Source organism: Lynx rufus, unplaced genomic scaffold (assembly GCF_022079265.1).
Source record: "Lynx rufus isolate CCGP_SWC_20201006 ecotype Redwood Valley unplaced genomic scaffold, mLynRuf1.p SCAF_2, whole genome shotgun sequence".
Lineage (NCBI taxonomy): Eukaryota > Metazoa > Chordata > Mammalia > Carnivora > Felidae > Lynx > Lynx rufus.
The window spans coordinates 127,038,106-127,065,914 of NW_025814834.1; the positions used below are offsets into that span (position 1 = coordinate 127,038,106).

The 27,809-nt window shown below is 45.5% G+C and overlaps 1 protein-coding gene and 1 non-coding gene across 11 annotated transcripts; one reads left to right on the top strand and one right to left on the bottom strand.

The window, feature by feature from the left end:
* Nucleotides 1–1,247: 1,247 nt before the first annotated feature.
* DDX20 (DEAD-box helicase 20) lies at nt 1,248–27,622 on the bottom strand. Of its 10 annotated transcripts, none has more exons than XM_047082781.1 (16): nt 27,238–27,622; nt 26,351–26,428; nt 25,791–26,205; nt 17,408–17,558; nt 15,904–15,994; nt 11,590–11,938; nt 11,129–11,223; nt 9,349–9,517; nt 8,620–8,734; nt 8,357–8,499; nt 8,074–8,212; nt 7,916–7,974; nt 6,344–6,426; nt 5,901–6,006; nt 5,676–5,777; nt 1,248–3,109 (listed from the first exon to the last, which is right to left on the bottom strand). In XM_047082781.1, exons 4-16 carry the CDS (start codon nt 17,470–17,472, stop codon nt 1,950–1,952), a joined length of 2,676 nt encoding a protein of 891 aa, XP_046938737.1. In that variant the 5' UTR covers nt 17,473–17,558; nt 25,791–26,205; nt 26,351–26,428; nt 27,238–27,622; the 3' UTR covers nt 1,248–1,949. The 10 variants fall into 10 exon arrangements, with proteins under 10 accessions (XP_046938737.1, XP_046938739.1, XP_046938740.1 ...); XM_047082783.1 differs by adding an exon at nt 16,185–16,290 and having other exon boundaries at nt 25,791–26,428; XM_047082784.1 differs by adding an exon at nt 16,185–16,290 and having other exon boundaries at nt 15,900–15,994; nt 25,791–26,428.
* TRNAK-CUU (transfer RNA lysine (anticodon CUU)) lies at nt 7,212–7,284 on the top strand. The gene has a single exon. It is a non-coding gene; the product is annotated as a tRNA-Lys (tRNA).
* Nucleotides 27,623–27,809: the final 187 nt, after the last annotated feature.

The following is a 27,809-nucleotide window of genomic DNA, read 5'->3' on the forward strand; positions in this document are numbered from 1 at the left end:
GGAGGAAAGTGTTGGTAGTGCCTAGGGAAGTATGTACACAGAAAAGAAGAGCTTTCCTTTTAAAAAGTTAAATACAAATCTCTCTAGACATGAGGGGTTCTCTCACCACAATTCCAATTCACAAGGTTTGGGAACCAAACGCGTAATCATAAAAAGATTGCCAAGGAGAAGAAATGAAAGAATATGTATCTTTACACCACCCTTATCCACAGAGGATACGCTCCAAGATTCCCAGGGGATGCCTCAAACCGCGGGCAGTTCCGAATCCTATATGTGCTGTTTTTTCCTATACGTACATACCCATAATAAAGTTTAATTTATAAATTAGGCACAGTAAGAGATTAACAGTAACAATAGAACAATCACAACATACTATAATAAAAGTTACATGAATGTGGTCTCTCAAAGTATCTTATTGTACTGTACTCACCCTTCTGGTGATGATGTAAGATGATAAAATGCCTACCCGATGGTGAATGCTATAGGTATTATGACACAGCATTAGGCTACTACTGACTGGCCGGACAGTATGCCAGAAGGATCATCTGCTTCTGGACCCAATCAATGGTTGACTTTGGGTAATTGAAAGTGCAGAAAGTAAAGTATCGGGGGGCACCTGGGTGGCTCAGTCAGTTAAGCATCTGACTCTTGATCCCAGCTAAGGTCATGATCTCATGAGTTCATGAGATCAAACCCCACTGACAGCGTAGAGCCTGCTTGGGATTCACTCTCTCCCTCCTCTCTGCTCCTCCCCTGCTTGCACATGCTTTCTCTCTCAAAATAATAAACTAAAAAAAAAGCAAAATCTCAGATAAAGGGGACTCCAATTAATTTTTTTCTGAGTCATGATTTATAGATGTACCATCTCAGAAAAATGAGACGCTCCCCTTAGATCCTAGCACTAAAGGTAAAAACTGGGGGGAAAATTTCTAGAAGGCATAAGATTAGGACATACTATGAGAAGAGTTTAAACAGAATGAGTTCCAGCTTCCAAAAAAAACAGTTAAAATGAAGGGCTAAAACTTTCCTTTAGCCTCCCAACAGATTAGGGCAGTTCTTAATCTGGCTTCTACACCTGGGCTTCAGAAGGTCTATGAACCTCTTGGAATTACATATACAAATCTTGTTTACAGAATGGAAACTTTTCTGGTACAAATCTATAGCTTTCATCAGATTCATAAAAGGATCCAAGAACCAACAAAGATTGAGTTACTCTTTTTCTTGAGAAACGGAAATAAGACAGCCACTGATGATCCTGAGCTATTTAATGCACGTAAACACACACACAGCTTTCACAATCTTAAAAACAAGACATTCGAAAAAAAGATGAACAATAAACATGTCAATAAACATTTGGCTAAGTTCGCATTTTTACTGGTAACAAATATTTTTCCTGGAAGCAAATGGCATCAAAGCTACCTCTGGGCAAGTGTGAAGCAATATTTATTCCTTCCTACCTAAACATAAAAGGTGAAGGGATTTTCTGATCTATCGTGTTACAAATTTCTACAAGAACACACCTCTATAGAAATACAGCCCAAGCCTTTTGTCAAGAACTCCACAGCATAAACTAACATTATTTTTCAAACCTCAACTGTTTTTATTTTTATTTTTTAAGTAAACAGTGGTATTAAGTCTTTCTAAATGTTTCTTTCTTGAATGGCTTACAGAAAATGGCATCCTGGGACCTTTAGCTCTGTCTCCAAAATTTTCTTTCAAGGATCTGATCCATGAAGTTTCTCAAAAAAAAAAAAAAAAAAAAAAAAAAGATAATATACCTCACCTAATAAGACAGGTCAAAACAGTCTGAAAAATAGATGTGTCCCAGCAGAAAGCCTCAAGACTTTTCAAATTCCTCAAAAATGGCACTGTGCTAAAGGCCCCGGAGGATGGCTATCCAAAGGTATCACTCGTTGATATTTCTGGATGGTATGAGGTACTGCCTGTCATCACTGGTTGCCACGCATCATTTCTTGTAGATAAATGGTATTCATGTGATAAGCTGCCACCCAACTTGGGTGCCTCTGAGCATTCCAATAATATGACTGAGAAGCAGCAGCGTAGTATTCCTGCCATGCCCTGTAGTAAGCTCTCCAGTACTCCTCATAGTCCTGGTAGGTCTCAGAAAAATTCAGATGGGTTTCCCTGTGGCAGTCGTACCAACCGTCCTCCTGGGGTTCTGTCTGCATTCGATAGGAAGACCGCCTGGGAGGGTTTCTCCGGCTCTGCTTAGCTCTCTGGGTAGCCCCCTCTTTATGCCTTGCCTTTGTCTGGATTTCAGGTGATTCCTGATACTCTACTGGATTAGGGATGTTGTTTCCATTCAGAGGCTGCTCCAAAGAGATATGGCCATCCACACGAGTAGACTCCGCATCTTTCGGCTGAGTATCAGAAGAGCCTTCCAAGTAGGACTTATTTCCTTTGCTCTGGGAAGAAGTCCTTGAGCTGTAAGAATCACTGTCACTCTCAGAGTCTCCAGATTGACTGCTACTTGCCAATACCTGCACTCTCTCTTCAGGAATTCTGTTTCTTACAAAACCATTTTGAGGATTGACAGTCTGATCCCCAGGACCCGTGTAATGCCTGATGATTTCCACAGGTTTCTCTAACCCCTCTTTAATATAGTGTTCATAATCCTCTACCAATTCCGAAAAAGTCAAAGAGTATGGCAGATGGATTTTAAAGGACGATAGACAAGGAATTTTAGGGAGTGACACAGGTATAGCTTCTTTGACCTGGTGCTGACCAGTCGAGTTTTCAACAGAGATCTGAACAGAATTCTTCATCGGCTCTTCCAATTGTATGCCACAGCCCACTTCTTTCGGTGACACTGCTTTTTCAATGATTCCACACTCTGAGTGGCTTTTCACAGGAAGCTTTTGTTTGGTATTATTTTTTGATTTGACTAAGAGTGCAGATACAGAAGTATTTCTGGATGAAGCCACATGGTTACCATGAGCTTTCGGAGTTGGAAAGGTTCTCTCTATTTTTTGAATCTGCTTTTTTAAGGGCTGGGTAGGTACACTTGCTAAGCCATATGTATGCATAGCAGCTTGAACCTCCACATCCCAATCCGAACATTCTTCCATCAGACCAGGAGGAATGGGATCTACATAAAAGGAACAAAAGAATATTAAAATTCTTGAGCTGCTCAAGACCAGCAATTTTTGAACGACTTCATAAAGCTTTCCATGGTAAAGTAAGAAATAATATATACTAATAATACACTAAGAAGCTTAAGAATTGCACTTAGTATTTTAAAAGACCCAAGCAATCCTCGCAGTAAAGAAATACACCCCAAAATATGCAAGACCCATCCCATACTCACAAGCGGGATCTCCCCATACCTCCCACTCAGAAAGAACTTCTGCTAGGACATACAAGTCTGCAGAAATTCCCCCATCTCTTCCCCTCCCACTCTCCCCAACTCTTCCCCTTTATCTCACTACTGCTGACAGCAAAACAAGATTATTAGAAAATGGATTGTGCTCCCCAGAGCTTATCAGCTGGGGAATATTACGACTGCAACTCTGCACCCAAGTAAATCTGCCACCCTATACTCCCAACAGGGAGGAATCACTGCCCCCAACAGTGGAGAAAAACCTCTATCTGGGAACAAGTTAAGACGACTATAAAAAGATCTGTGGCCTCAACAGCACTTGCAAGTTTTTAAAAATTTGCTGGCTCCAGCTCTCTAAATTTCCTATTCCATCCAGGAGGATAGTTTGCTCCCACCTGCACACTCAGACCTTCCCAAAGTGTGATCAGTTTTCACCTTAGGCAGACAAAATACACAAAGCCCCTGATTTACACAGGTGTGCCTGTCTGTTCGTGCTACTGGGGCTCCACATAGACGTATCCACTATTGAATCCCTCATTCTGAACTCTTCAGCTGGGGCTCTTGATCTTTTGCTGAACAGATCTTCTGACAAAAACTCGATTCCTACTGAGGTGGTATCCCTTGTTTGCCTCCCACCCTTCTCAAATAGGCCGACTGCCCTCCTTACTCCTGTGCCAGGTGCTTCACCTGAGCAGTCTGCTATCATACAAGCTCCTAGTCCAATATAAATCCAACACCACGAATATAATTTTCTCATGATTTCAAGGCTCCGAGAACATTATGTGAAGATCGAAATATGTCATTTTCCAGTATCCAAAGGCAAATTTTATTTATCACTACATGCTATGATACTGAATCCTACTGAAGGTCTTAACTCTTTTACCCATTTTTAATTTACTATTTTCACATTATAATCATCTGACAGATTATCAATAGACTCATACATAGAGTTAACATACTACAGAGTCTTAAAAGTGACATGGGGCACCTGGGTGGCTCAGTTGGTTAAGCATCCGACTTCAGCTCAGGTCATGATCTCACAGTTTGTGGGTTTGGGCCCTGCATCAGGCTCTGTGCTGACAGCTCAGAGCCTGGAGCCTGCTTCAGATTCTGTATCTCCCTCTCTCTCTACCCACCCCCCACCCATGCTCGCTCACTTGCTCTCTCTCAAAAATAAAATAAACATTAAAAAAATATTATTAAAAGTGACAGAGAACCTAAAGACTGTTTCAAAAAACAAGTATTTTGTAAATCAGGACACAAGCTTAGAGCAATTAAAGAAATTTGTGAAAAGATCACAAAATGAGCTATGACAGAGCCAGAACTCCTAGAATCCACAGAATTCCCAGACCTATGCTTAATCTAACTTTATAAAAATCACTAACGGAGTTAAATATAAATCACTGAAATATTCACTGCTATATTTATTCAATAACTACTTATCCCATATTCTAGAAGGTCATGTATATGTAAGTGTACAATTATGTATATATACACATATATACTGGTATATACACATATATGCACACATATATGTACATATACACATGTATATACACACATACACACTAACATGCATATATTAACATATATAATAAATGAGCCACATTTCTACACAACAGTTTTTAAAGTTTTCAAGAGATCATTAATAGTTTCAGACATGCAGTTTCCAAGGTGGCACTAAAAAAAAAATCAGCTTGACAAATGACTCATTAAATCAAAAGAAAACACTTCAGGGACACCTGGCTGGCTCAGTCACAAGAGCACAGGACTCTTGACCTCAGGGTTGTGAGTTCAAGCCCCACATTGGGTATACAGATGATAAATAAATAAATAAATATTAAAAAGGAAACACTTAAAATTTTTCAAAATAGCATTTAAATTAAAGATATTATTCCTTCCTTCCCCGTGGTGACAAAGGAGAATACAGCAAGAATTACCTCCACAGCGACAAAAGAAGTGAAATATATGCCCCCTTACATTAAACCGTGAAATCAAATTGCAAGTCTAAAAGCTAAAATACAGAGCTAACAGAGTAGTAAAATAATTCTCATTTCTCATGTGCCAGGAGTTAGCTTGCAATCTTCTCCTTGCTGATTATTAGCTGTAAGAACTTAGGCAAATTACTTCACTTTTCAATGTCTTGATATCCTCATTCACAAAAAATCGACAATAAGGGCACACACTTCATAGAACCATGGTGATAATTAACCAAGTTAACATATGGAATAGGACCCAACACATCCTAAGTGCTCCGTGTCAGCTGTTAATTTTATGAGGCCTATCATCAATATCACTATTCTTTTGACAGCAAAATGACACAGACAAAACATACCTGGTAAAGGCAGAAGGCTGATGTTACATTTCTGGGCAATTTTCATCATCACATTTTCTTCTTCTCCCCGACAACAGTAGGTCACTGTCAACCCCAAGGTACCTAAAGCAGAGGGACTGTTAATTAGTAAATCATTTCCACATAAATGACATTCTACCTGTCATATCTTCCTCCTAAAGAAAGCAGCCAAACTTTTTTTTTTTTTTTTTTTTTTTTTTTTTTTACCAAAACGGCCAGCTCTGCCAATCCGATGCATGTATGTCTCCCAATCCAATGGTACATCCAGATTTACAACCAGGTTCACCTTCTCAGCATCAATCCCACGGGAAGTCTTGAATTGAAGAGGAGAACAAGTGTTTGCATTAACTGCCACACAGGCTCCAATGCACACTAGATTATTCTACTATAGTATGACCAAAACCCAAGTGAAGAACAGGAAGGAATTCAGGAGCAAAGGAAAAGGAAATTAATTTCTAATGACTAGCTTCAAGAATAAAGATGAAAATATAAGACTTTTAAGAAAGCATGTTCCCCAGCACTGGAAAGACAATTCCCTTCTGGTATTCTTATCAGACACACCCATGTAAAGTAATAGTTGAAACCTGTGCATCTGACAAGACAGCCCAAGTCAAGATGGATTAGTCACCCAACCCGAACGAGAAGTATACCAAATCTGTGGAAATGAGGACTCTGCAATGAAACTGCTTCAGCTTGGCCATAGCATCAAGACGCTGATTCTGATTCATGTTACCTAAAAAGACCCAAAAAGAAAGTCATATAAAAACAAGCTAACATATTTATCAAATACACAAAAAGCAGAATTCCTCACTACCAGTCTTAACACTTTAAAAATATACCAAAGTTAACTCTATCCTTATATACAAATATAGGTTAAGACCTAAAGTCAGAATCTTTTAAAATACGGTTAGACAGTCAACTTGAAATTCAAAAACATATTTTATTTTATTTCAATTTTTAAAAGTCTATCTACCCATTTTGAGAGAGAGAGAGAGAGAGAGAGAGAGAGAGAGAGAGCAGGGGAGGGACAGAAAGAGAGGGAGAGAGAGAATCCCAAGCAAGTTCCATTCTGTCACCGCAAAGTCCAACATGGGTCTCAATCCCATGAACCATGAGATCATGACCTGAGCCAAAATCAAGAGCCAGACACCCAACCGATTAAGCCCCCCAAAAATCAATTTTAAATGGTGACTAGGTTATGCCTGCAGATATACCATTATATCCGCAAGGTTACATATGAAGTAGAACAATTCTTAGAAAAATTGCTTTAATCAGCGGTTTATAAATTTGGTTTTGAAGTGTGATCTACAGTCAAAATATTGTCCATTAGAAAACAGTCTCCCCAGTATCTCATAATATACAATGATGAGACAAGCTTATGCTAACAGGTTACAAACTAAGCTATCAATGAGAACTCTAAAAAGGATCTTACTGATCAAAAATTCCTTTAAATCTTTCATTTCTATTAGGCCAGCAGTAATAATTTAGTTTTCTGTCAAAAATGAATCATCCTGGGGCACCTGGCTGGCTCAGTTGGTAGAGCGTGTGACTCTTAATCTCAAGGTTGTGAGTTCGAGCCCCACACTGGGTATAGATATTACTTAAATATAAAATCTTAAAAAAAAAAATCATGTTCACCTTCCTCAAGACCATAAAGCAGTTAATTCAGTAGCAGCTCACAGCATTTTTACAATGATTATGTAAAGAAGCAAAATATGTTGCACTGAAGATAACAAAGGCAAACTTTATAAAATTATTGAGCTCTTCATGGACAATTCATTCCAATTTTCTAATTTCGTATGATGTACCAAGTTACAACTTAAAAAATAAGAATATTGAGGGGCAACTGGGTGGCTTGGTCTTAAGCATCTAACTCTTGACTTCAGCTCAGGGCATAAACTCGTGGTTCCTGAGTTCCAGTCCCACATCAGGTTCTGCGGTGACAGTGCAGAGGCTGCTTGGGATTCTTTCTCTGCTCCTCTCTCCACCCTTCCTCTGCTCACTCTCTCTCTCAAAAAATAAACTAAAAAATACAAATAAAAATAAGAATATTGATATATCAAATTCCAATGAAAAATTAACCTGAAATTTCCTTTACTCTAAAGACTCAGTGTAACCTCACACTCACAAGACAACTCGGGAAGTAGCATTTCTTCTTCCTGACTTTGGAGAGGATTCAAGTCAGGATACTAAACAAACATTAAAGTAAGATATAAACTTACCCGAAATACACTCAGCAGGAAAGCCTTTAGAAGAAAGAATATCAGCCAAATGTTGTGCTCTATGAAAAATAACACAGAGGTTATAATTTTATAAATATGGCCCCATGCCTATCCTTTTATTTCACAAGTTCCCCAAATGACTTTTTAAGGTACATTACCTGCTGTGCAAATTAGAAAAGACTAAGGCTTGATTAAACGGAATTCTGCTGAACAGTTCCTGTAAATGCTGAGCCTTTTCCTCAAAAATCTTATGGGCCAAAGGGTATGAATTGACAACTCTGTAATACTGCTTCAAACCTGCAAAGAAGAGTCCTCTGTTAAAACAAAACATATTTGCTATATCCTAATAGCAAATATGAAAGCAACAGCCAACTAGGCAAGGGAAAGCTCCAGAGTATCACAAACAAACCAGTAATGTAAGTATCCAATATCTGTACTCACCTAGGAGACTCGGATCACTGGAATTTAGTCTTACAAAAGTGGGATCTCTCATGTACCTTGTCAAAGCATTAGCCAAATATTCAGGGTAGGTGGCTGATACGGCCAACATCTGTTTACTTGCAGGCAAGGAAGAATAAATCCAGCTGTAAAATACAAGAAAAACACACACCATGGAAACTAATCAAACAGTAACTACCATCTGTTAAAGCTAAAGATACACTTTAGGACACCATTTTAATAGTCCAGCAAGTTATTTTTCTTACTTTATTTGCTCCTGGAAGCTGCCTTCTTCTAAAAGCTTATCTGCTTCATCAAGAATAAAGAGACGTATACTGCCTGGGTTCAAGTAGTCAAGTTCTATTAGTTGTTTAATTCTGCCTAAAGTCCAGAAAAAAAGCATATTGAAATATTTAAGATGCACTGAATTTGTGCAAATCTCAGCCAGTGTTGTTACTCTACTCACTCACAGGTTATACTGTTGATTTTCTTGACCCGACCTTTGTTATTATACATTTACGCACCGAACCACAAATTAGAAATGTTGAATTCTATCTTGCCTAAATCCATTATTTCTTCCTCATATTTCACCACCAATAAGCACAGATCATAAACACTATTCCCATCAAAAGACTTGAATGCTAAGGCCCTGAATACTAAATTCTGATCTGAGTGATTCTTGACTGAATGATTAATAGAGAAGCAAAGAATAAATCCCAATCCATGGCTTAGAAAGGCTTCTTGAAAATCATCTCCTTTCTCCTCTTTTCATAAGCCAATTCCATAGGTGCACTTAAACAGCCTCAGGGATGGAGATTTCCTACATTCTGCTGGTAATTCCAGTCACATGTCTAAAGCCTCGCTTATAATCCTCAAAATAATTATCAGAGTTATCAAAGATTCCCATATTCTTACATCAATTATTTTATATTACCTATATTAAAAGTGTTCAGTTCCTTAAAAGCCCCAGTTATGAACAGTCATTGATATCTTACCAGGAGAGCCAACAGCAATATGACACTTTTTAAGTCTGGTTTTGTCTTGTGATAATGGAGTCCCTCCAATAAAGACATGACACTCTAAGCCTTCCATTTTTATTCCAATAGCTGTAATAACAGAATGTATCTGTACAGCAATTTCTCTTGTAGGAGCCAAGATCAAAATCTAAAAAAGCATAAAATATATACACTTTTAATGAGTCAGTGGAACAGATACATGTGGTTGGCACATTTTGCATTATAATGAGCTATTTTTCATTTAACCAATCATTTTAAATGATGAGTTTTTACTGACAAGGGAAACTATTCCATTCATTCACATATATATTCATTCAACAAACACTGAGTTGAATGAATTGCCTACCTACTAGGCAACATATAAGTTGCTGTGGAGTCAAGAGTTAACAATACACAGTTCTTGCCCTCAGGGCACTTTCATTCTGTGTAAGAAGACATACAATAAACAAAGGGACATAAATAATGGCATACAATAAGAGTGTGGGGGGGAGAAGTGAAAAAAGACGGGAAGGAGTTATTTTAAATGGAGCAATCAAGGAAGGCCACTAAGGAAATAACATTTGAGCAGAGACCTAAATGTACACGGCAGAGTAGAGCTTAGCTATCTGACACCTGGGGAAATAATTTTGGGAAGAGAAATAGCAAATGTAAAAGACTCAAGACAGTAACATTCTTGGTGTACCTGAGGAATAGCAGGGAGGCCCTTGTAACCCGACCTAGTCAGGGTGAGATTTCTAGCTCCATGAAAAGAAGCTTTAGGGAGTCAAGGTGAGAACTTTGCAAAATAATTAACTACTGGAGGACAAGGTGAAACTACATGTTCTGAGCTAGGAGAAGGAAAAAACTGCTTTAAAAAAAAAACTAGGAGAAGAAAATATGCCAAAAACAATTAACAGCAGTTTCGCTCTGGGTAGGTGAGATTATCAGATTCAGTTATCTGGTACTTCTTGACTTTTCTGAAGTTTCCCAATTTTCAAAAATAAATTTGAGAACACAAAGATCTTAAGTTTAAATATACAAATTTGGTTTATGGCACTTTTCAGGGTTTTGGCATTTCATCTACTCCCAAATTGTCAGAAACCAAAATCGCAAATACATCTCAATTCACAAGTAGAATAGCCTAGGTCTTTGGGAAGCTGAAGGATTTCTTACGTACATAACCCAGGATTTGGTAGATAGAAGAGTCAAGAAGCTTTGAATATGGATATCCTGGCATACTGTTTATACATAACATGCGCTTGAAAAATCTTTGTTGAAGAAATTATTTCCAAACCTAAATCTCTTATTAATTTGGGTTCTCTTAGACCTACTCCAAGAGAACCTAGAAGATGGGAGATCAACAGGATATACTCACAAGGCTGTAAGAACCACCTGCAGTTACCAGCAATAGCCAGAGCACTACATTATCACCAATCAGGCCAAATACTAAATCTTATCACAACCGGATCAGCAAGTAGAAGAACAAAGAAAACCTATCTGTATTCCCAAGTAATGAAAAAACTGACACACATGGCATTATTCTATTTAAGATGCGGTGATAAAAATTTCCAAATTTCTAACACTAATAACATATCCTTGGTCACCATCCACACCACCAGCACTCAAAGGCTTTAATGTCTACTTCTATGCTTTTCATATGGCTCACCTCAATCATTCGTTAAATTCACCTCTTCTCTCAGGAGCTATGGTATTGCATCCAACCCGCGATAATAAAATCCACGTAACATACCCTCCTTTGGGTCCTCTGAGTTAGACTCACCTGGGTACTTAGGTTTTCAAGAACCAGAGAGTCCAAAGCAATGGTAGAGAACACACACGTTTTCCCGGTGCCAGATTTAGCTTGAACAATTAAATCTGAGGAGAAAAAATATATACTGTATATCGCTAACCAGTACCGACTAAAGAAGCTTAGATACCGACACGAAACCACATGATTACAAGGGTCTCCAGAAGATCACTGGTTGGCACCTTCGTTTTTAGTGAACTCTCAAAAAAGCATCGGGCCATATCCAGAAACAGGGCTCGTCCCTGAACCTCTACCGTTTATCTTCTCGGAGAGCCAACTGTCACCGTGAAAAGGACCGTAACCATCAACGCCGCGTCTCTTACAGGGGAAACTGAGGCTCGAAAGCGTGCAGCGCCCGGACGCAGGCCGGACCCCGCACCCGCTCCGGGACTCCTCCGGGACCCTCCCGGCCCGCGCACGGCCCCCGCCCTCACCGAGCCCGCAGCGCCCCAGTGGGATGGCCTTGAGCTGCACCGGCGAGGGTCGCTCGAAACCGGCAGCCCGCAGCCCCTCCAGCACCGGCCGCGACAGCAGAAGCGACTCGAAGTCGGCCGGCTCGGCCAGCAGCACGTCCCCCGTGCGGGTCCGTGGGCCGCTGACGTCGTGAGCCGTCCGCAGGCTCCGCACCGGCCCGGGGGGTGGCTCCAAGGCCGCGAGCTGTGCGGCCACACGCTCCGCCGGCATAACGGCCTCCACCGTCGCTAAGGCCGCTGAGGCTTCAAACGCCGCCGCCATCGTAGCCGCGCCGCCGGATCTCGCGGTACTTGAGGCGAGGGAGGGAGCCTAAGAACGAGAAGAGGAAAAACTTTATTGGCAGCCCTCCCAGGAAGACACGCTTCGGCGAGGGGCGAAGGGACGGAAGTCGGAGGCTTAGGAAGTCTCGCAAGCAGCGATAACGACAAAACAATGTGGCCCGAGGAAGGCTGAAAGAAGGAGGAGAGGGAGGCGGGGGCTACCGGTGTGCGGCCGCGGGCAGCCTGCAGAGGGCGCCGCGCGCACACAGTGGGGGCGCCGCCCCGCCTCCCGGCCCTCCGTGGGCGGTCCGCCCAGTCCCGCGCTCCGCCCCGCGCCACCCGCAGAACGCCGGCTTTGTGAGGCGCGTGCGGCGTCACTCTCCCCGCCTCCCGGTCACTGGCGGCCGGTGCCTCCGGCGGAGGCTATCCCCACCTGCTCGAGGCGGCTGGGGCACAACCAGACTCGGCTTCCTCGTGGTCCGGTCCGTGTCTGTCTCGGCACCGCGTCACTCTTCTCTGTCGCCAGCCCGAGTACGGCCCCTGGCACACTCAGCTCCCGTACCCATCCGTTGAGTTGCCGCCAGGCCCTGGACTGACACCTCTCAAAGCCATAGCCTCGCCTCAGACCGCTCTCTGAACTTAGATTTGTACATCCATCGGCCTTCTCAGCATTTCCATTGAGAAGTCTGGTAGACATCTCACATCTTTCATGCCACCTGGGTGTTGCTCCTGTCCCCGGCGCTATGCACCACCATCTCGCGGGGGGGGGGGGGGTGTCAAGGGACCGACTTTGCCACCTTCCCTTCTTTTAGGTCTCTGCTCAAATATCGCCTTTCCAAAGGGGCCGTTCCTGACTTTTTTTTTTTTTATTTTAATTCCAGTGTAGTTAACATACAGTGTTGTATTGTTTTCAGGTGTACAATAAAGCAGTTCGACCATTGTATACATTACTCAGTGCTCATCATGGTAAGTGTACTCTTTAATACCCATCACCTCTTTCACCCTGATCTATTATTATTATTATCTAAGATACTTCCATCATCCTCTGGGTTCCCCCAACTTTCCCACCACTCTCTGTTCCCTTGTTCTGCTTTATTTTTCTTCATGACACCACTACCTGAGATTGTGTTTATTGTCTGTCTCCCCCATTCTATGAGGACAGGGACCTGTTCTGTCTAGTTCTCTTCTGTATTCCTAATGAGAAAAAAAACAGATCTGACCCATAGTAAGTGCTCAGTGTTTATTGAGTAAATGAGTTCCTGCGAGTCTTAGCCATAACTCCAAGTTTAAATATTTCTGGAACCTAATCTTATTTATAATTCCAAAACTAAAGATATTCTGCGGCCAACGCCACCTTTTTCTTTTGTCCTTATATCATCATTCTGATCATTCTCTCTCACCCCATGCTCACACACAGGCAGGTGCACACAGAATGATGATCCAGATTCCAAATGATGTAGGAGGGGCTTTGGCACTGTAATCCCATCTGTAAGAGGTCTCAAGGATGCGTTTTGGTTAGAAATTTAAAAAACATTGAGAAATGTCAACTGTCCATGTGAAAGAAGGGGTTCTGTTGGGAGTGGGCACTGAAGTTTCCAGGCTTCCTCTTAGTAACCCCACCTTTTTCATCCATCTAGCCCCCAAATCCCAAACCTGGGAGTTATTCTTTTTAAAAAAATTTTTTTTTAACGTTTATTTATTTTTGAGACAGAGAGAGAGCATGAATGGGGGGAGGGTCAGAGAGAGAGGGAGACACAGAATCAGAAGCAGGCTCCAGGTTCTGAGCTGTCAGCACAGAGCCCAACGTGGGGCTCAAACTCACGGACCGCGAGATCACGACCTGAGCCGAAGTCGGACGCTTAAACGACTGAGCCAGCCAGGTGCCCCACTGGGGCACTCTACCATCTACCATCACTCTCCCTTTTCTTACAATTTACCTGAGGGCAGGTAATTTTGCCTCTATGTACCGCATTCATTCCTCTGTCCAGTCTCCATAGCATTTGTCCTACTTTAAGCCCCTTTGTCAGCCTAGCTATTGAAACAACCTTCTGAATAGTCCCCTATCCCTTTTCTTCTCTCTCCCAGCCACTCACTCCACAGGTACTGGAGTAATCATTCTTTTTTTTTTTTTAATTTTTTTTTCAACGTTTATTTATTTTTGGGACAGAGAGAGACAGAGCATGAACGGGGGAGGGGCAGAGAGAGAGGGAGACACAGAATCGGAAACAGGCTCCAGGCTCTGAGCCATCAGCCCAGAGCCTGACGCGGGGCTCGAACTCCCGGACCGCGAGATCGTGACCTGGCTGAAGTCAGACGCTTAACCGACTGCGCCACCCAGGCGCCCCAGTAATCATTCTTAAGTGTGTACCATAGGTTGTTTGGGTCCAGCTTCAGGTCCTGTTCCTTTTTTTAATTATTATTATTTTTATTTACTTTTTTTTTTTGAGAGAGAGAGAGAGAGAGCATTTGAACATGAGCAGGGGAGGGGCAGAGAGTGAGGGAGACAGAATCTGAGGCAGTCTCCAGGCTCTGAGCTGTCAGCACAGAGCTTGACTGGGGGCTCAAACTTGTGAACCTCGAGATCATGACCTGAGCCGTAGTCAGATGCTTAACCAACTGAGCCACCCAGGTGCCCCTAGATCCTTTTAACAAACTTTTTTATTTCCCATGCCAGACTCCCACTTCACACGATAATAACTCCAGTCTACCTCTTACCCGGTTCTATTTACTTGTTTAGGTGTCTGTCCCTTACACTAAACAAAACAAAACAAAACAAAAAAAAACCTATAAGCTTCTCAAGGATGGGAATTTTTTCACTCCAGGCTCTCCAGCCCAGCACCAGGCCCTTGGGGGGCCTAATAAACACTGAATCTTGCTCAAAAGTCTTTGCTGGGTCTCCATTGCGCATAGCAGTAATTCTATAGAACTCACACCAATCGATGAAGAAGCCAGCTCTCGTCCCAAAAGAAACAAAAAGACTGCTTTTCCAGAAAAGAACACGTCCAGTTTTATAGACATTCTGTGATTGTGTTTCTTGTTTATGATGTTTTACGGACACAAATATTGCAGTAAGGTTACTAGGAATAAATTGTATTGCTACAGCTAAAAACACAAATCAATACATAAAATATTTTCCTCAGTAATGGAAAAGTTAGATAAAGTTGTTGGCTGTAACTTTTAGTGCTGTAAAGATAAAACACAGAGGTAAGGCACCATTTAATAACTAGGTAAGGTATGAGAGTAACATACACAGCAATGAGTCAGACTGTGTGTGCTTCCCGGCCTCCCCTCAGGAAAAATCTCAATGGGACCTCAGCCTTTTTTTATCTATTCTGTCTACCTGGAAAGCCTTACTTCACCTAATGTACCTGGGAGCTAGAGAAGGGAAGGATTCCTGTGCACTGAAAAGCAAGTAAAACTTAGACTCAGGATGGACATGGAGGTTCAAGTGGTCCCATACAATCATTCCACAGTGGAGGTTTTTGCACCGGTGTAGAGGAAAACAATGTAAATAAAAGCATAGACATTAAGGTGGCCCATGGTGGGTGTAAGGAGAATGTGGAAAGAAGGCACAGAACTACCATTTTTACAGCTACTTTTTCTCATTTGATCTCAAAGCAACAAAGGGTAGGCAATGTTATTTGCATTCAATCTGAAGCTTCTCTTTATTCTTTCAACAGATATCTTCTGAACACCCAATATGGACACAGCCGTTGCCCTCAAGGAGAAGGATACCTGCAAACAGGTGGCCCCGATCAAGGAGGAAACACGCAAGTAGCACAAGTTGGTATAAAATCATATGCAATACTGACATTTTCAGGGCCTTAGTTAAAATGTGGCTGTCATGTGGGAGAGAGTGGGAACTACTGAGAAATTAAGGAAAACAGCTTTTGGTATTCAGAGAGCAGTAGCTTTCTTCTCTATGCCCTTCTCATCTCCACCCAAAATCAAAATGGTTTAAAGCATGCATTAAACAATGAGAAAAACACCATGTGCAGATCATTCCTTACCTACCCTGGAGTCTAGTACATCTGCCAAAACAGCAGCGCCAGGAGGCCAAGCCCAAGTCCTGTGAAGCACTGGGGGCTCATTTTCTGAGCTGATCCTGAAGGATAGATAAGGAGTTTCATCAGGCAGTGGGGGTGGAAGGAGAGAGCTCACCAAGCAGGCAAGTTAGAGAGATATTCTGGGCAAAGCGAACAGTTTGTGCAAAGGCGTGGAAGCATGAGAAACCATAATAGTTTAGGGAAGCCACGAGCTTTAGTGTGAACGGAGGCAAGTATGGCAGCAATTACCAGGAAATGAGGCTGCAGAGATATATTGGTCCCATGTTATGAAGGACCTTGTCTGCTACCATAAGGAATAGAAAATGACTGTGCTGTGCTCTCCCAAGGCGGGGTACTGTTACATAAAATAAAGAGAGATACAGTTGGAAATGTGGATGGGGCTCGATTAATGGCAAAGCCAAGGAGTCTGGGTTTTAACTGGCAGACCGTGGAGCATCATCTAGATCTGGGATCTAACCTGAGGCGGGGAACTGCAGGACGCCCTTCACACGCTTGTGTCTTACACCTGCTAGCTCCCGGGTGTTTTCGGTGTTGGTACACTGCTTCCCAAGTACCAGGGCTTACCTGTGTGGTGTTTACCCCGCAAACTGATGAAGCAAGTGTTTCCTAGTTCTTGCTCCCAGACAAGGGGGGCCTTCCCTCCGGCATTCTTCAGTTCATCTGCTCAGTGGACTAGCGCCACCGATACACTTAGGTTATATAAAGTTTATCAAGTAACAATATGTGGCCACCTGGACAGAATTTGTTTCATGACCTTCTCATTCCTAAGTGGCTACCTCCCAACACAGAGGATAACTATTTTTACATGCGCCCCTTGGCCCACGGGGTGACCTTATATCTTCAGTACCTTTTCAGACAGGAATTAGGAGGTGGGGAAGCCGCCGCAAAGGCCCAGCCCATGCACTCTGCACAGCCACCTCCCGCCATGGACATTGGCCTGGCAGGCTTTTGGAAAAGAACCCCAGGTCTTCCTCCCTGTCTCCAGACCAGGCTCTCCTCTGCCCAAGGCCCACATTGATTAATTGCCCCTTTTAATAGCACGGCCTCAGTCTTTAGGGAGGAAGGCGTCACATTTGCTCTTCCCCTTGTAAGAACGGGGCCCAATTCATTCTTGTCCAGGCAGCATAATAAATAACCTGCCCCCGTTGGCAGGGAGTTTATTAGAGACTGATGGGACATTTAACAATAACTGGGGGCCTGTGATTTATTAGGTAGGGAGGTTCATGGCGTCTCCAAAGACTGGGAATGTGGAATTTAATTGATAAAGCGACTGTCAGCAGCAATGAGATGCACTCAATAGAATATGCATTTGAGGGATTCTCTTTGGAGCTGTCAGGAAGGGTTTCTGCTAATCATATTCAGCTTCCGCGGATGGTGGCGTCTGCCGGATATCTGGGTGAGAGACAAATGGCAGGGAGGGGACTCGGAGAGGGGCCCGGGGAGGGATGCACCTGTCAGTTGCCCAGCCCGATGGAAGAATGTGACACAAATGAGCAAAAGGAAACAGGATTCCCATCACCCTGAGTGAGGACTCTTCAAGAGGCCTTCGTCTCTCTCCTGTGAGCCGCTCGAGAGAGCAAGAGGCGCCCGAGCACCCACTTCCTGGAAAAGGAGGGAAATGAAAGAGTTAAATGGCAAGAAGAGAGATCTGTTCCGGAATCTCCCTAAGCCCTGAGGCTTCTGCACCAGAGACCCCCTGCCTTGCTGTGCAGCTCCAGACACTCACACACACAACACACACACTGCTGAGCGCCACAGTTCGTTACCCACCTGCCCACCATACGGCAGTTTCCACACAGCCTCCCTCAAACCCCTGGTTCAGGGGGCAGCTCCTCCTGTCACAGCTGCTTTCGTGCCAAGAACAGAGCCACAGAAACTCTGATGGAGTCTCGCCTTTGTTTGTTGTTGCTGTTTCCCAGCTCTGGAGACCCCAGAATCCAGGCTGAGAACCTGGAAATAAATGCTTGCGGGCTGGCGCGTACAGAGCATTGGCGCACCCCTCCACCCTGTTTCCGAGACCCGGTGTATCTCCGAGGGCCATCGATAATGGCGCTGGGACTAGCACAGCTCTGTCCTCAGGCAGTCCTGAGCCTTTCCAAGGCAGCTCTGCTCGAATTTTCTATCCCTCCATCCCTCGGGCTGTTGCTCAGCCTTCAACCAGGCCATGTAAGGCATGAGAGGGGCTTTCTCAGGCCAGTCTGCTTCCCTCCTTTGATCCTCATGCATCTATTCTTAGGTCCCAGGAGACCGGTCTGCCTCCTTGTTCCCTTCAGGGAGAGAAAGGGAGGGGGAAGCTATAGCCAGGGAAGAAGAAGTAATTGTCACTGTCTAATCTGAGCCTCGGTGGTGACACTGAGGGACCTCTGAGCAGAATGGATACAGCAACTGGTTTGATTAAATCAAGCCTCTCCCACAACCTTGTTAAATTAAACTGACAGGCCGAGAGCAGACGCGGGAGGGCAGAGGGATCATCGCCTCGGGTGGGGGCAGAGGAGGCCCAGAGCCGAGGTTGGTAAGAAGATCAGATGGTAGCAGAGCGGCAGCCTGCCCTTTCCCTTATTTGCTGACTACAGATACGAGCTGAGATTTATGGATGTGAGATGCTTAAGTACCTGTCTGAGCACAGGCTGTGAAACCAACGCTGAGGAAGACGGCTGCCTCCCCGTGGGCTCTGCAAATTCCCTTGGCAGTCGGGCCTCACATTTGCAGCCGTGCTCTTGACATTTCAAAGGGCCTCTAAATATCTTGCCTTTACAGCAGGCAGGGAGCAGAGGAGTTGTTTGCCCCACTTTACCGTTAGAGCAACTGAGGCACAGAGAGATTACAGGGCCAACTGGAGCCATGCAGAGACAGGCCAGCAGAGCCAGTCCAAGACCCCAGGTCTTCTGCCCGCCGCTTCTGGCCCACATCGCCTCCAACGTCCTGCCATATGGCAGAATTTCCCAGGGCTTAGTCCCTGGGCTGCCATCTCTTCTCCCACCCACCAAAGAAACGTAAGCCACACAGCTTGCTTTGTGGGCTGTCAGGAAAATGCCAACTCCCGACTGGCTTAGGGCAGCCCACCTGCAGAGCACACAGCTAACTTCCAAAGGCCATGAGGCCATTCTGTCGCACTCATGTCACACGCCCCCATGCCCAAGCCCTTGTGAGCCATTTCCACTGCACCTAATTACAAGTCAGGGGAGAGGGGGTACGAGAGAGAGATTGTTAGCCACAACAGCAACAGCAATAGTAGAAGGATAACACCGATACCCCTGCTGGCTTCCTCACCTGTCACCCAGTTCCTCACCTGCCAAAGCTAATTTTCCACTCACCGGTGGGTGAGAGCTCATTTCAGAGCGGCTGAGCCACACGCACCCTCACATACGTACACGGGTTCATGGTGCCATTGTGAACAGAGTACTGCCTCTCCCAGGATGCCCTTGTTCTCACTTCGGATGCGCTCCAATGATTTGTTCATTGACACCTCCAGCCCTCCCCAGTCTCTGTCTCCGTAGCGAGGACACTAGGATGGGGATACTACTAAAGGTGGTGCACACTGATTGCCAGAGCACACTGTCAGACCTGCCTCCTCCAGAGGCACGCTCATCACACCCCAGTGTCTGATCAAATCCTGCAACGGGGGGCGGGGGGGAGGGACGGGGACAGGAGAACAGGGAGAGGGGCAGACTTTGAACCACGATGAAGGACGCAGGCTCCATGAGAGCCCGTACGAGGTGGTAACATTTGCTTGAGAGGGACAAAACCACTGTAAGCATCACCCACCATGGGGGAGTGTGTATGTGCCACACCAGATATCGTATCACCGTGCTCTTTCTCTGTGGTTACCGCATGATTTTGATCACCACTCTTGACCCGAGAAAGATAGGAAACAGCAGACAGGCAGATAGGTTGGAGATACTTAGACAAATATCACCAGCCTCTTAAATTCCTCTCTGGTGTTGTCATTGGCCACACCCAAACCCGACATCTCCAATCTACCTGAACCCCTCTTAGGCAAGGAGTTGGACTCCTCTAGAAACACCCGCCAAAGTGAGGCGGAGGGAAAGACTGTCTTGCCTGGCAGGTGGGGAGGAAAGACCACTGGGCCTGGGTTCCCATGCCGGCTCTGCCTCTGGCCACCTGGGTGATGTACGGCCAATCATTTCACATTTCTGGGCTTCACTTTCCTGACCTGTAAATAATATGCTTGGGTAGGAAATGCAGACTTTTGTTAGAGTTTTAAAATTTTAAAGATCACCAAGGAGAAAACTGAGACCCAAAGAGGTTGAATTACTTGTCTGAGGCTCCACGGTGAGGCAGCCGAGTGACTGAGAGGGTGTGGGTCCTGGAGCGAAAGCCAGAGCTTTGTGTGACCAGAGGGGAGTTCTGGCTCCCTAGCTCCCTTCTTCCTCATCTGCAGAATAGAGGCAATAGGAGCCCCTGCCTCTGAGGGTTTGGGACGAATAGATGAGCGCCTGATACAGGGAAAGCCTTCAATAAATGTTAGCAAGCACTATTTTTAGTGACAGACCAGAGGTTCAGACCCACATGTCTTGACTTCTGGTCTCTCCATGAGGTCACAATCCCCTGATTATCTATAAGGTCCTCCTCAGCTCCCAAATTCTATGATTCCAAGTCAGATAGATTAAAATGCAAGTTACTTCCAAAACCCTCCAGGCAGAGACACAAAAGACCATTTAGGGGATTCATTATTCACTCTCCATTGCCTCAGTCACTTTCTATGGATGATGATTCATGGGGAATAATCACAGCAAAGAAAACCTGTCCAAAGGCAGGGAGAGGGAGGGCAGTAGAAACCAAAACTCCTTTGCATGTGGAGTGCCTATTCTTTAAAAGGTATCTTCATTTGTGAAGTGATGACAGTGTCTCTTGGCCTCATTGCCATTCCACTCTGGAACTTGAGGCTTTCTCTTGGTATAGATGGCTGCCACCGGGAGCCACTGCCCACCCTGCCTCCACCCCCCTGCCCAGAACCCTGGGGAGAGGGTCCTGCCTCTCTGGTCAAGCAGAAGACTTCACAGCAGCAGCTGTCACCCTGGCACTGGCTGCCCTAGGGGTCTCTGGCCATACCCCAGGGCTGGCATCTATTCCAGGCTTGGACAGTTCTCCAATCCCCACAGAAAACCAGGAGACCCTTGGGAACCAGCCTGGTGGCAGCAAGTATGCAGTAAGCCAAACCTGAGATGTGACCTCTTTTTCTCCTCACCCCATGGCCTCAGGAAAAGAAGCAGGTAGCCTTCTTTGTGTCTTGCCGACAAGTCTCTCCCTGGCAGGCTGCCAACTCCTGGTTTTTGCTCACAGCAACCAGAAGCTGGGGGCGGTGGGGGGGGGGGTGGCTGGTAAGTAGTGTGTAACAAAATGAGCTTTCCCTCTGAGTGGGAGGCCATGTAGGTGAGGTTACAGGGAAGGGGGCACAGGGCTGCCAGGGAGCCAGCTGTGGCAGAATGTCCCTGGGAGCGTGCTGAGAACGACTCCCTCTCCCTTTCCACACAGTTCTCATCTACCGGCATTGGTTTGCACAAATCGCATTAAGTATTTCCCTGTGCTGTGTGTGCCCTGACATTCTTCAGGTGCTCTTTGCAGTTGAAAAATATTTGCTTTTCCAGTAATGTTTGCAAAATGGAAATATTTGCTTCCCAAGTAGCAATGAGACCATTGCTTAGGCACCACAAGCACAAGACCCATAGCTGCAAATAATTCCAAATAAGGCTCAGTAGCAGCCCATATTTGGACTAGTCTGAATAACTAACTGTTCATTGTTTGGACTCGTCTAATTTTGCACTAGTCAGTTCCCTCTGAATTGTTCAGGCAAGATAGCCCATTCACACATGGAGTTTTCCAAAATACTATACTGCTGTTTCTTTCCCCTGCCCCCTCCCCCAACACCTTCCTTCTGTGTTGTAGAAAAAGTTGTAGCCACTGCATGACTGATGGCCTGGCCTTGCAAGGCAGGTGACTTTGTACAAAAGTTAAGGCTGAGAGTGGTGCCTAGTTTGGCACAAGGTGTAAATTCAACCACGGGGTTTGTGGATGGGGGACTAGAACCCTCAGTGGTTCTAGTCATCTTGGTAACCCACCTCAGGTCACACCCTGCATGCTTTCTGCAGAGTAGGTAGTAGAAAGAGGGAACAGGAGAACTTTGTTCCTTCAACATAAAGACCAGTCTCTTTTGGCCTCAGTTGCTCTATAAGTGGGGGGAATGACACTCCATGTTTGAAGACATGAAAGCTAAGGAGCTTTTTCCCCCCATGCCTAGAGTCTTTGATTTCTTTAGCCAGCCAAAAGATTTTTCAATTAAAATCCAAAGTGAATCTTTCCTTTGGAACCAAGGGACCTCTAGCATATAGGCCACTTGGTCCTTCTGCTGTCTCTCCTGATATCAGGATTGTATGAGGCACAGGAGCCCAGTCCCATCTAAGGTGGACAGAGGAATAAAGCTAGAAGTTAGATTGTTTTAAGAATAACTAGGCCTTGGGGCGCCTGGGTGGCGCAGTCGGTTAAGCGTCCGACTTCAGCCAGGTCACGATCTCACGGTCCGTGAGTTCGAGCCCCGCGTCAGGCTCTGGGCTGATGGCTCAGAGCCTGGAGACGGTTTCCAATTCTGTGTCTCCCTCTCTCTGCCCCTCCCCCGTTCATGCTCTGTCTCTCTCTGTCCCAAAAATAAATAAACGTTGAAAAAAAAATTAAAAAAAAAAAAAAGAATAACTAAACCTTGCAATCCCTATCAAAATAACACCAGCATTCTTCACAGAGCTAGAACAAACAATCCTAAAATTTGTATAGAACCAGAAAAGACCCCGAATAGCCAAAGCAATCTTGAAAAAGAAAACCAAAGCAGGAGGCATCACAATCCCGGACCACTTTCTTACACCGTACACGAAAATAAACTCAAAATGGATGAAAGACCTAAACTTAAGACAGGAAGCCATCAAAATCCTAGCTTCGAAATAAATCAAAATAAAAAGCTTCTGCACAGCGAAGGAAATAATCAGCAAAACTGAAAGGCAACCTTCAGAATAAGAGAAGATATTTGCAAACGACATATCAGATAAAAAGTTAGTATCCAAAATCTATAAAGAACTTCTCAAACTCAACACCCAAAAAAACAAATAATCCGGTGAAGAAATGGGCAAAAGACGTGAATAGACACTTCTCAAAAGAAGACATCCAGATGGTTGACAGACACATGAAAAAATGCTCAACATAACTCATCATCAGGGAAATACAAATCAAAACCACAATGAGATATCACCTCACGCATGTCAGAATGGCTAACATAAACAACTCAGGCAACAACAGATGTTGGCGAGGATGTGGAAAAAGAGGATCTCTTTTCACTGCTGGTGGGAATGCAAACTGGTTCAGCCACTCTGGAAAGTAGTATGGAAGTCCCTCAAAAAATTAAAAATAGAACTACCTTATGACCCAGCAATTGCACTACTAGGCATTTATCCACAGAATACAGGTGTGCTATTTCGAAGGGGCACGTGCACCCCAATGTTTATAGCAGCGCTATCAACAATAGCCAAAGTATGGAAAGAGCCCAAATGTCCATCGATGGATGAATGGATAAAGAAGATGTGGTATATATATATACAATGGAGTATTACTCAGCAATCAAAAAGAATGAAATCTTGTCATTTGCAACTATGTGAATGGAACTAGAAATTAGAGAAAGACAAATATTTGAGAGACAAACTTCACTCATACAAGGAATTCAAGATACCAAGCAGATGAACATAAGGGAAGGGAAACAAAAATAATATAAAAACGGGAGGGGGACAAAACATAAAAGACTCAAATATAGAGAACAAACAGTGTTGCTGGAGGTGTTGTGATAGGTGGGATGGGCTAAATGGGCAAAGGGCATTAAGGAGTCTACTCCTGAAATCATTGGTGCACTATATGCTAACTAACTTGGGTGTAAATTTTAAAAATTAATTAAGTAATTAAAAAAAAGAATAACTAGGCCTCACTCCAGTCCCCTCCTTGCAGTCCCAACATGTTCACACTCAGACACACAGTCTCTGCCCAGCACCTCCAGGCCTGCCTGCCAGGCGAGGTCCTCTGCCTGGAGAGGGACAGTTCCGCAGTGATATCTGAACACATTCCAACAGCACATGTTTATCTCTAGGGTCAGCCTTTCCTGTTGATGCTCAGGAGGTGTGGGGGAGCTGCTGGCAGGCACAGGGGGTGGAGGCCTGAGGGCAGTAGGGATATGGACGCCCCTCTTAGGAGGGTGATGTTATGATGAGGTTTCCAGACTGTGTGTGGCCATGCATGTCTTTCCTCACATCAGTATGAACTCTTCAGCTCTTCTGCTGTCAGTGGAGACGGGCACAGCCTCACCCAGGGATGCATCTTCCAGAGGGCGGGCTAAGACGCGCTGGGTGGGGACCTCCAGGTGGGGGCCATGGGATATGGAGCCAGGAGAACGGCCGTGTTTCCATTGTTTACTGTAGGATGTGAGCTCTGTTGGGACGCAACTGGTTCTGCCTCTCCCTTTGAGCTCAGTCATTGGTGCCAGGACCTCCAGGCTTTGGCAGTGGGACAGACGGGGCCACCCTCCCTGAGTAGGTAGGCAAACCCCATGAGTCTGACACCCTTAGACACCATTTCCAGGAGTTGCGCCCCCTCCCTCAGGAAAAGTACCCACCACACTTATCCCCACCAGCAGGGGGCAAATGCTGAGCTACCATTTAGGGGTCCTCCCCCCACCCCGTCGCCACCCCCGCCCACCTCTGGGTGGCTTTGAGAAAGTATGTTCATAACCAATCTCAGACCTTTGATATGTTCCTTATTTTCAAGTGAGACAATTTCATCTTCCCTCCAGGCTGAGTTTTGAGGGGCAGGAGAGAGGAGGTCGAACTATTTGATTCTTCTTCAGCAAAAATGAATCATGTCCCACATCCCCCATTCTCAGCCTAGGGATATTTACCCATGTTTATATAACTATGGCAACAGGCTTTATTCTCTGCCATTTAAACCCTTAAAAAAAAAAAAGAAAGAAAAGAAAAATGGAAAGCAATCCATTTCCCTGTTCCTGCCTCCTCGTCTACCCAGATGACAGAGCTATTCCTGCAGAAGCAAGGTAAGAGACAGAGCCCCACATGTCCTGGTATAATGTCAGCCTTCTCCGAGGGTAAGTTTGCAATGGCCCAACCTCATGAAAGGCCTTACGAGTTTAACAGTCACTTTCTACCAAAATCCTATGGGAACCACACAGTAATAGCACCTCTGACTTGTCTGGGACCTCTCTTTTGAGCACCATGCTGAGATTAGGGGCATCGATTTTCTTTTTCTTGCCATCTCCTTGACCTTAAAAGGGGATGGATTTCGTAATGTATATAACTGTCGTGTCACTACGTCAACCACCTGAAACTAACATATGTCAACTATCTTTCAATTAAAAATATATTTTTTTAAAGTGGATGGAATGCCAGCTGGCTTTGCTAACAATATATTCTTCATCTCTGAGATGGATTCCTCTTGTCCTGACTACTTCACAGATTGTTGTCAAAATAGAGTTTTGTAAGGAGTATAAAAGTGTTAATTAGACTCACATAGGTTTAACTAGAAGCAAGAGAAACTGAGGCCAGGAACAGGGAAGCATCTGTGCGAGGACAACTGTGCTGTCAGAGGCCTAGGACACCCAACCACCCAGTCTAAACTTGTTACCAGATCAGCCTGCACCTCTTGGAGTTTGAACTACAGCCACCCTCTTACCTTCCAAGAGGACCCCAGTCCAAGTGCTCTCAGGGATGGCAAAACCCAGGCTTAAACTTGCCTCTAAAGACTATGGGAACCACAGACTCACAAACGTTTACTCACTGCCTCCTGCAGCAGTCACTGTGCTGGGTGCTAGAGATCTCAGAGTGAGCAAGGCCCGCAGGGCTGGGGAACTCTTCTGTGGTGGTTCTCCCACGTGGATTATGTTAGCGGCCAGGTCCCCCTTTCTATCCCCATCCAAAAAGACTCAACTCCAGAATGGTTCAGCAGGTCTGGGGACCGCAGCTCCGTCCTTGGGGGTGGCTCCCACTGTGAACATGCTTGGGTACCACGGGAGTGTCCCCTTAGGAATCTCTGTCTCCCAACTGCAAGGAAGCCTGTGAGTGGGTCGCAGGACCACGCGGACTGGAGAGGCCAGACTCACTCAGGTAACGGAAAGACCCGGAGAGCAGAAGTAAATGGTGATTCAAGCTCGGCAGCTTGGAAACACCTCCGTAGATTGATTCTCAGCTCCTTCCTGCAACAGTCGGGTTTTCTGATCCACGCCGGATCCTGAGCAGGGACCCCGAAGGGATCCCAGGCACCCGGGCTTAGGGCTTAGCACCCGGGCTTAGGGCTTAGCATACGGCCACCGAGACTCAGACTTCCGAGGGAGTTCTCACCCATCTACGCCTCTTCTTTCTTTTCTCCATCCATCCGCTACCGCTGCCTCAGCTTTGTCCAAAGAGGGGCACTCAGGTCTAGGACAAAAGACATGGGTGAGATCCCCTGTAATTGAGGAGCTGGGGTTAAGTGGAGACATCCGAAGGGACTCTGTAGAGTCTTCATTTCTAAAGATGTTCGTTTTTACGCACCCCCCCCCCCAACCCGCCCCTTGTCTTTCAATAGTAAGCAGGAGTGGCACCCTTTCCTGACCAGGATCAGAATGAATGACCGCAGCGCCTGCATTCACTCTGCACCTTCTCACGCGTCTGCAAGGTTCTGTCTCGGAGACCCCAAATTCTGCCTGGGGCATACTTTCTCCCGTTAATTGTCTTGAGATAACACGTCGCTAATTACCCTAATTACTCTCGGGCCCTGCAACACCGTCCCCCGCGGGCCAGGGAGGGTGGCGCGGCGCCTGGGCGCGGGGAGGGACCAGTAATCCTGGCCGCACGCGGAGGCTGGTCCAGAGCTCCGCTGGAAGGAGCACCCAGGCCGGCCTGCGGCCCCTCTTGGGTCCACCTGCCTCAACTCCTGTGTCCATTGAATAGAACCCAAGCAGCTTGGAGTCGTCCCCCCTCCCCGTCCCTTGAGCAAGAGTTAGGATAACTGACGCATATGGAATACGGGGGAAGAGAAAGGCCTATTCCTCCACTCCCTGCCCACCCTACTGAAAGCAGCCCCCCATTCTACTACCCTGTCTCATGTTTTCACAAAGAATCACTACTGGAGAGTACCGTGTTTATTTATTTTAACCTGTCTCATCCCTCCCCTTCCCCTACCCCACGCACGTTCTTGAGAGCAGAGACCTTGCCTGTCTTAATTCGGTATCATACCCCAGACTTACACGTGGCGGGGAGTCAGCAGAGCCTCTAACAGCCTTGTGTTAAATAAGTCTGTGGACCGAGCAGCGGCTCCTCAGCTCCACGATGAAGACTGGGCTGGGAGGAGCCTACACTTGGAGGTGAGACGGACCCACACTTCCAGACTTCCAGCACACTTCCAGAGTTCAGAAGAACTGCTGATTGGCTGCTTTGGTGGAGGATGTTCCTTTTCTGATCGGAGTTTGGGAAACAGGGTTGAAACTAAGGCACTCTTACTGAGGCCGCTTCCCAATGCCCACTCATAAGACGGTGCTCTCTCTTTATCACCAAACGGGGGTCACGTGCTTTGTTGGGGGACGTCGGTACAATCTGGCGGCACGATACCCCCAGCCGCGTGGGCCAGGACTAGGTGTCCCGCGGCCAGCCCCCAGCAGCGGCTGCCCTAGCCCTGTGCGACCACCCGCTGCTGGATCCACTCGCTGCAGCCCAGCCCGCGCCCCCCCGTGCGCCCTTCTCATTGGCTGAAGGCATCCCCCCTGAATTCTCATAGGCTGTCGCACTTTTCCTCCGCCCCCCGCACGGACCGCGCGCCGCG

Excerpts from the sequence above, each read along its gene's own strand:
- DDX20 (XM_047082778.1), bottom strand. The coding sequence starts at position 17,997 with ATGGCCCTCGGAGATACACCGGGTCTCGGAAACAGGGTGGAGGGGTGC. Across the intron at positions 17,559-17,726 it reads AACTGCCGTATGGTGGGCAG|GAAGTGGGTGCTCGGGCGCC; the intron begins GTGGGTAACGAA and ends CTCCTTTTCCAG. Across the intron at positions 11,224-11,589 it reads ACTGGGGCGCTGCGGGCTCG|ATTTAATTGTTCAAGCTAAA; the intron begins GTGAGGGCGGGG and ends TTTTCTCCTCAG.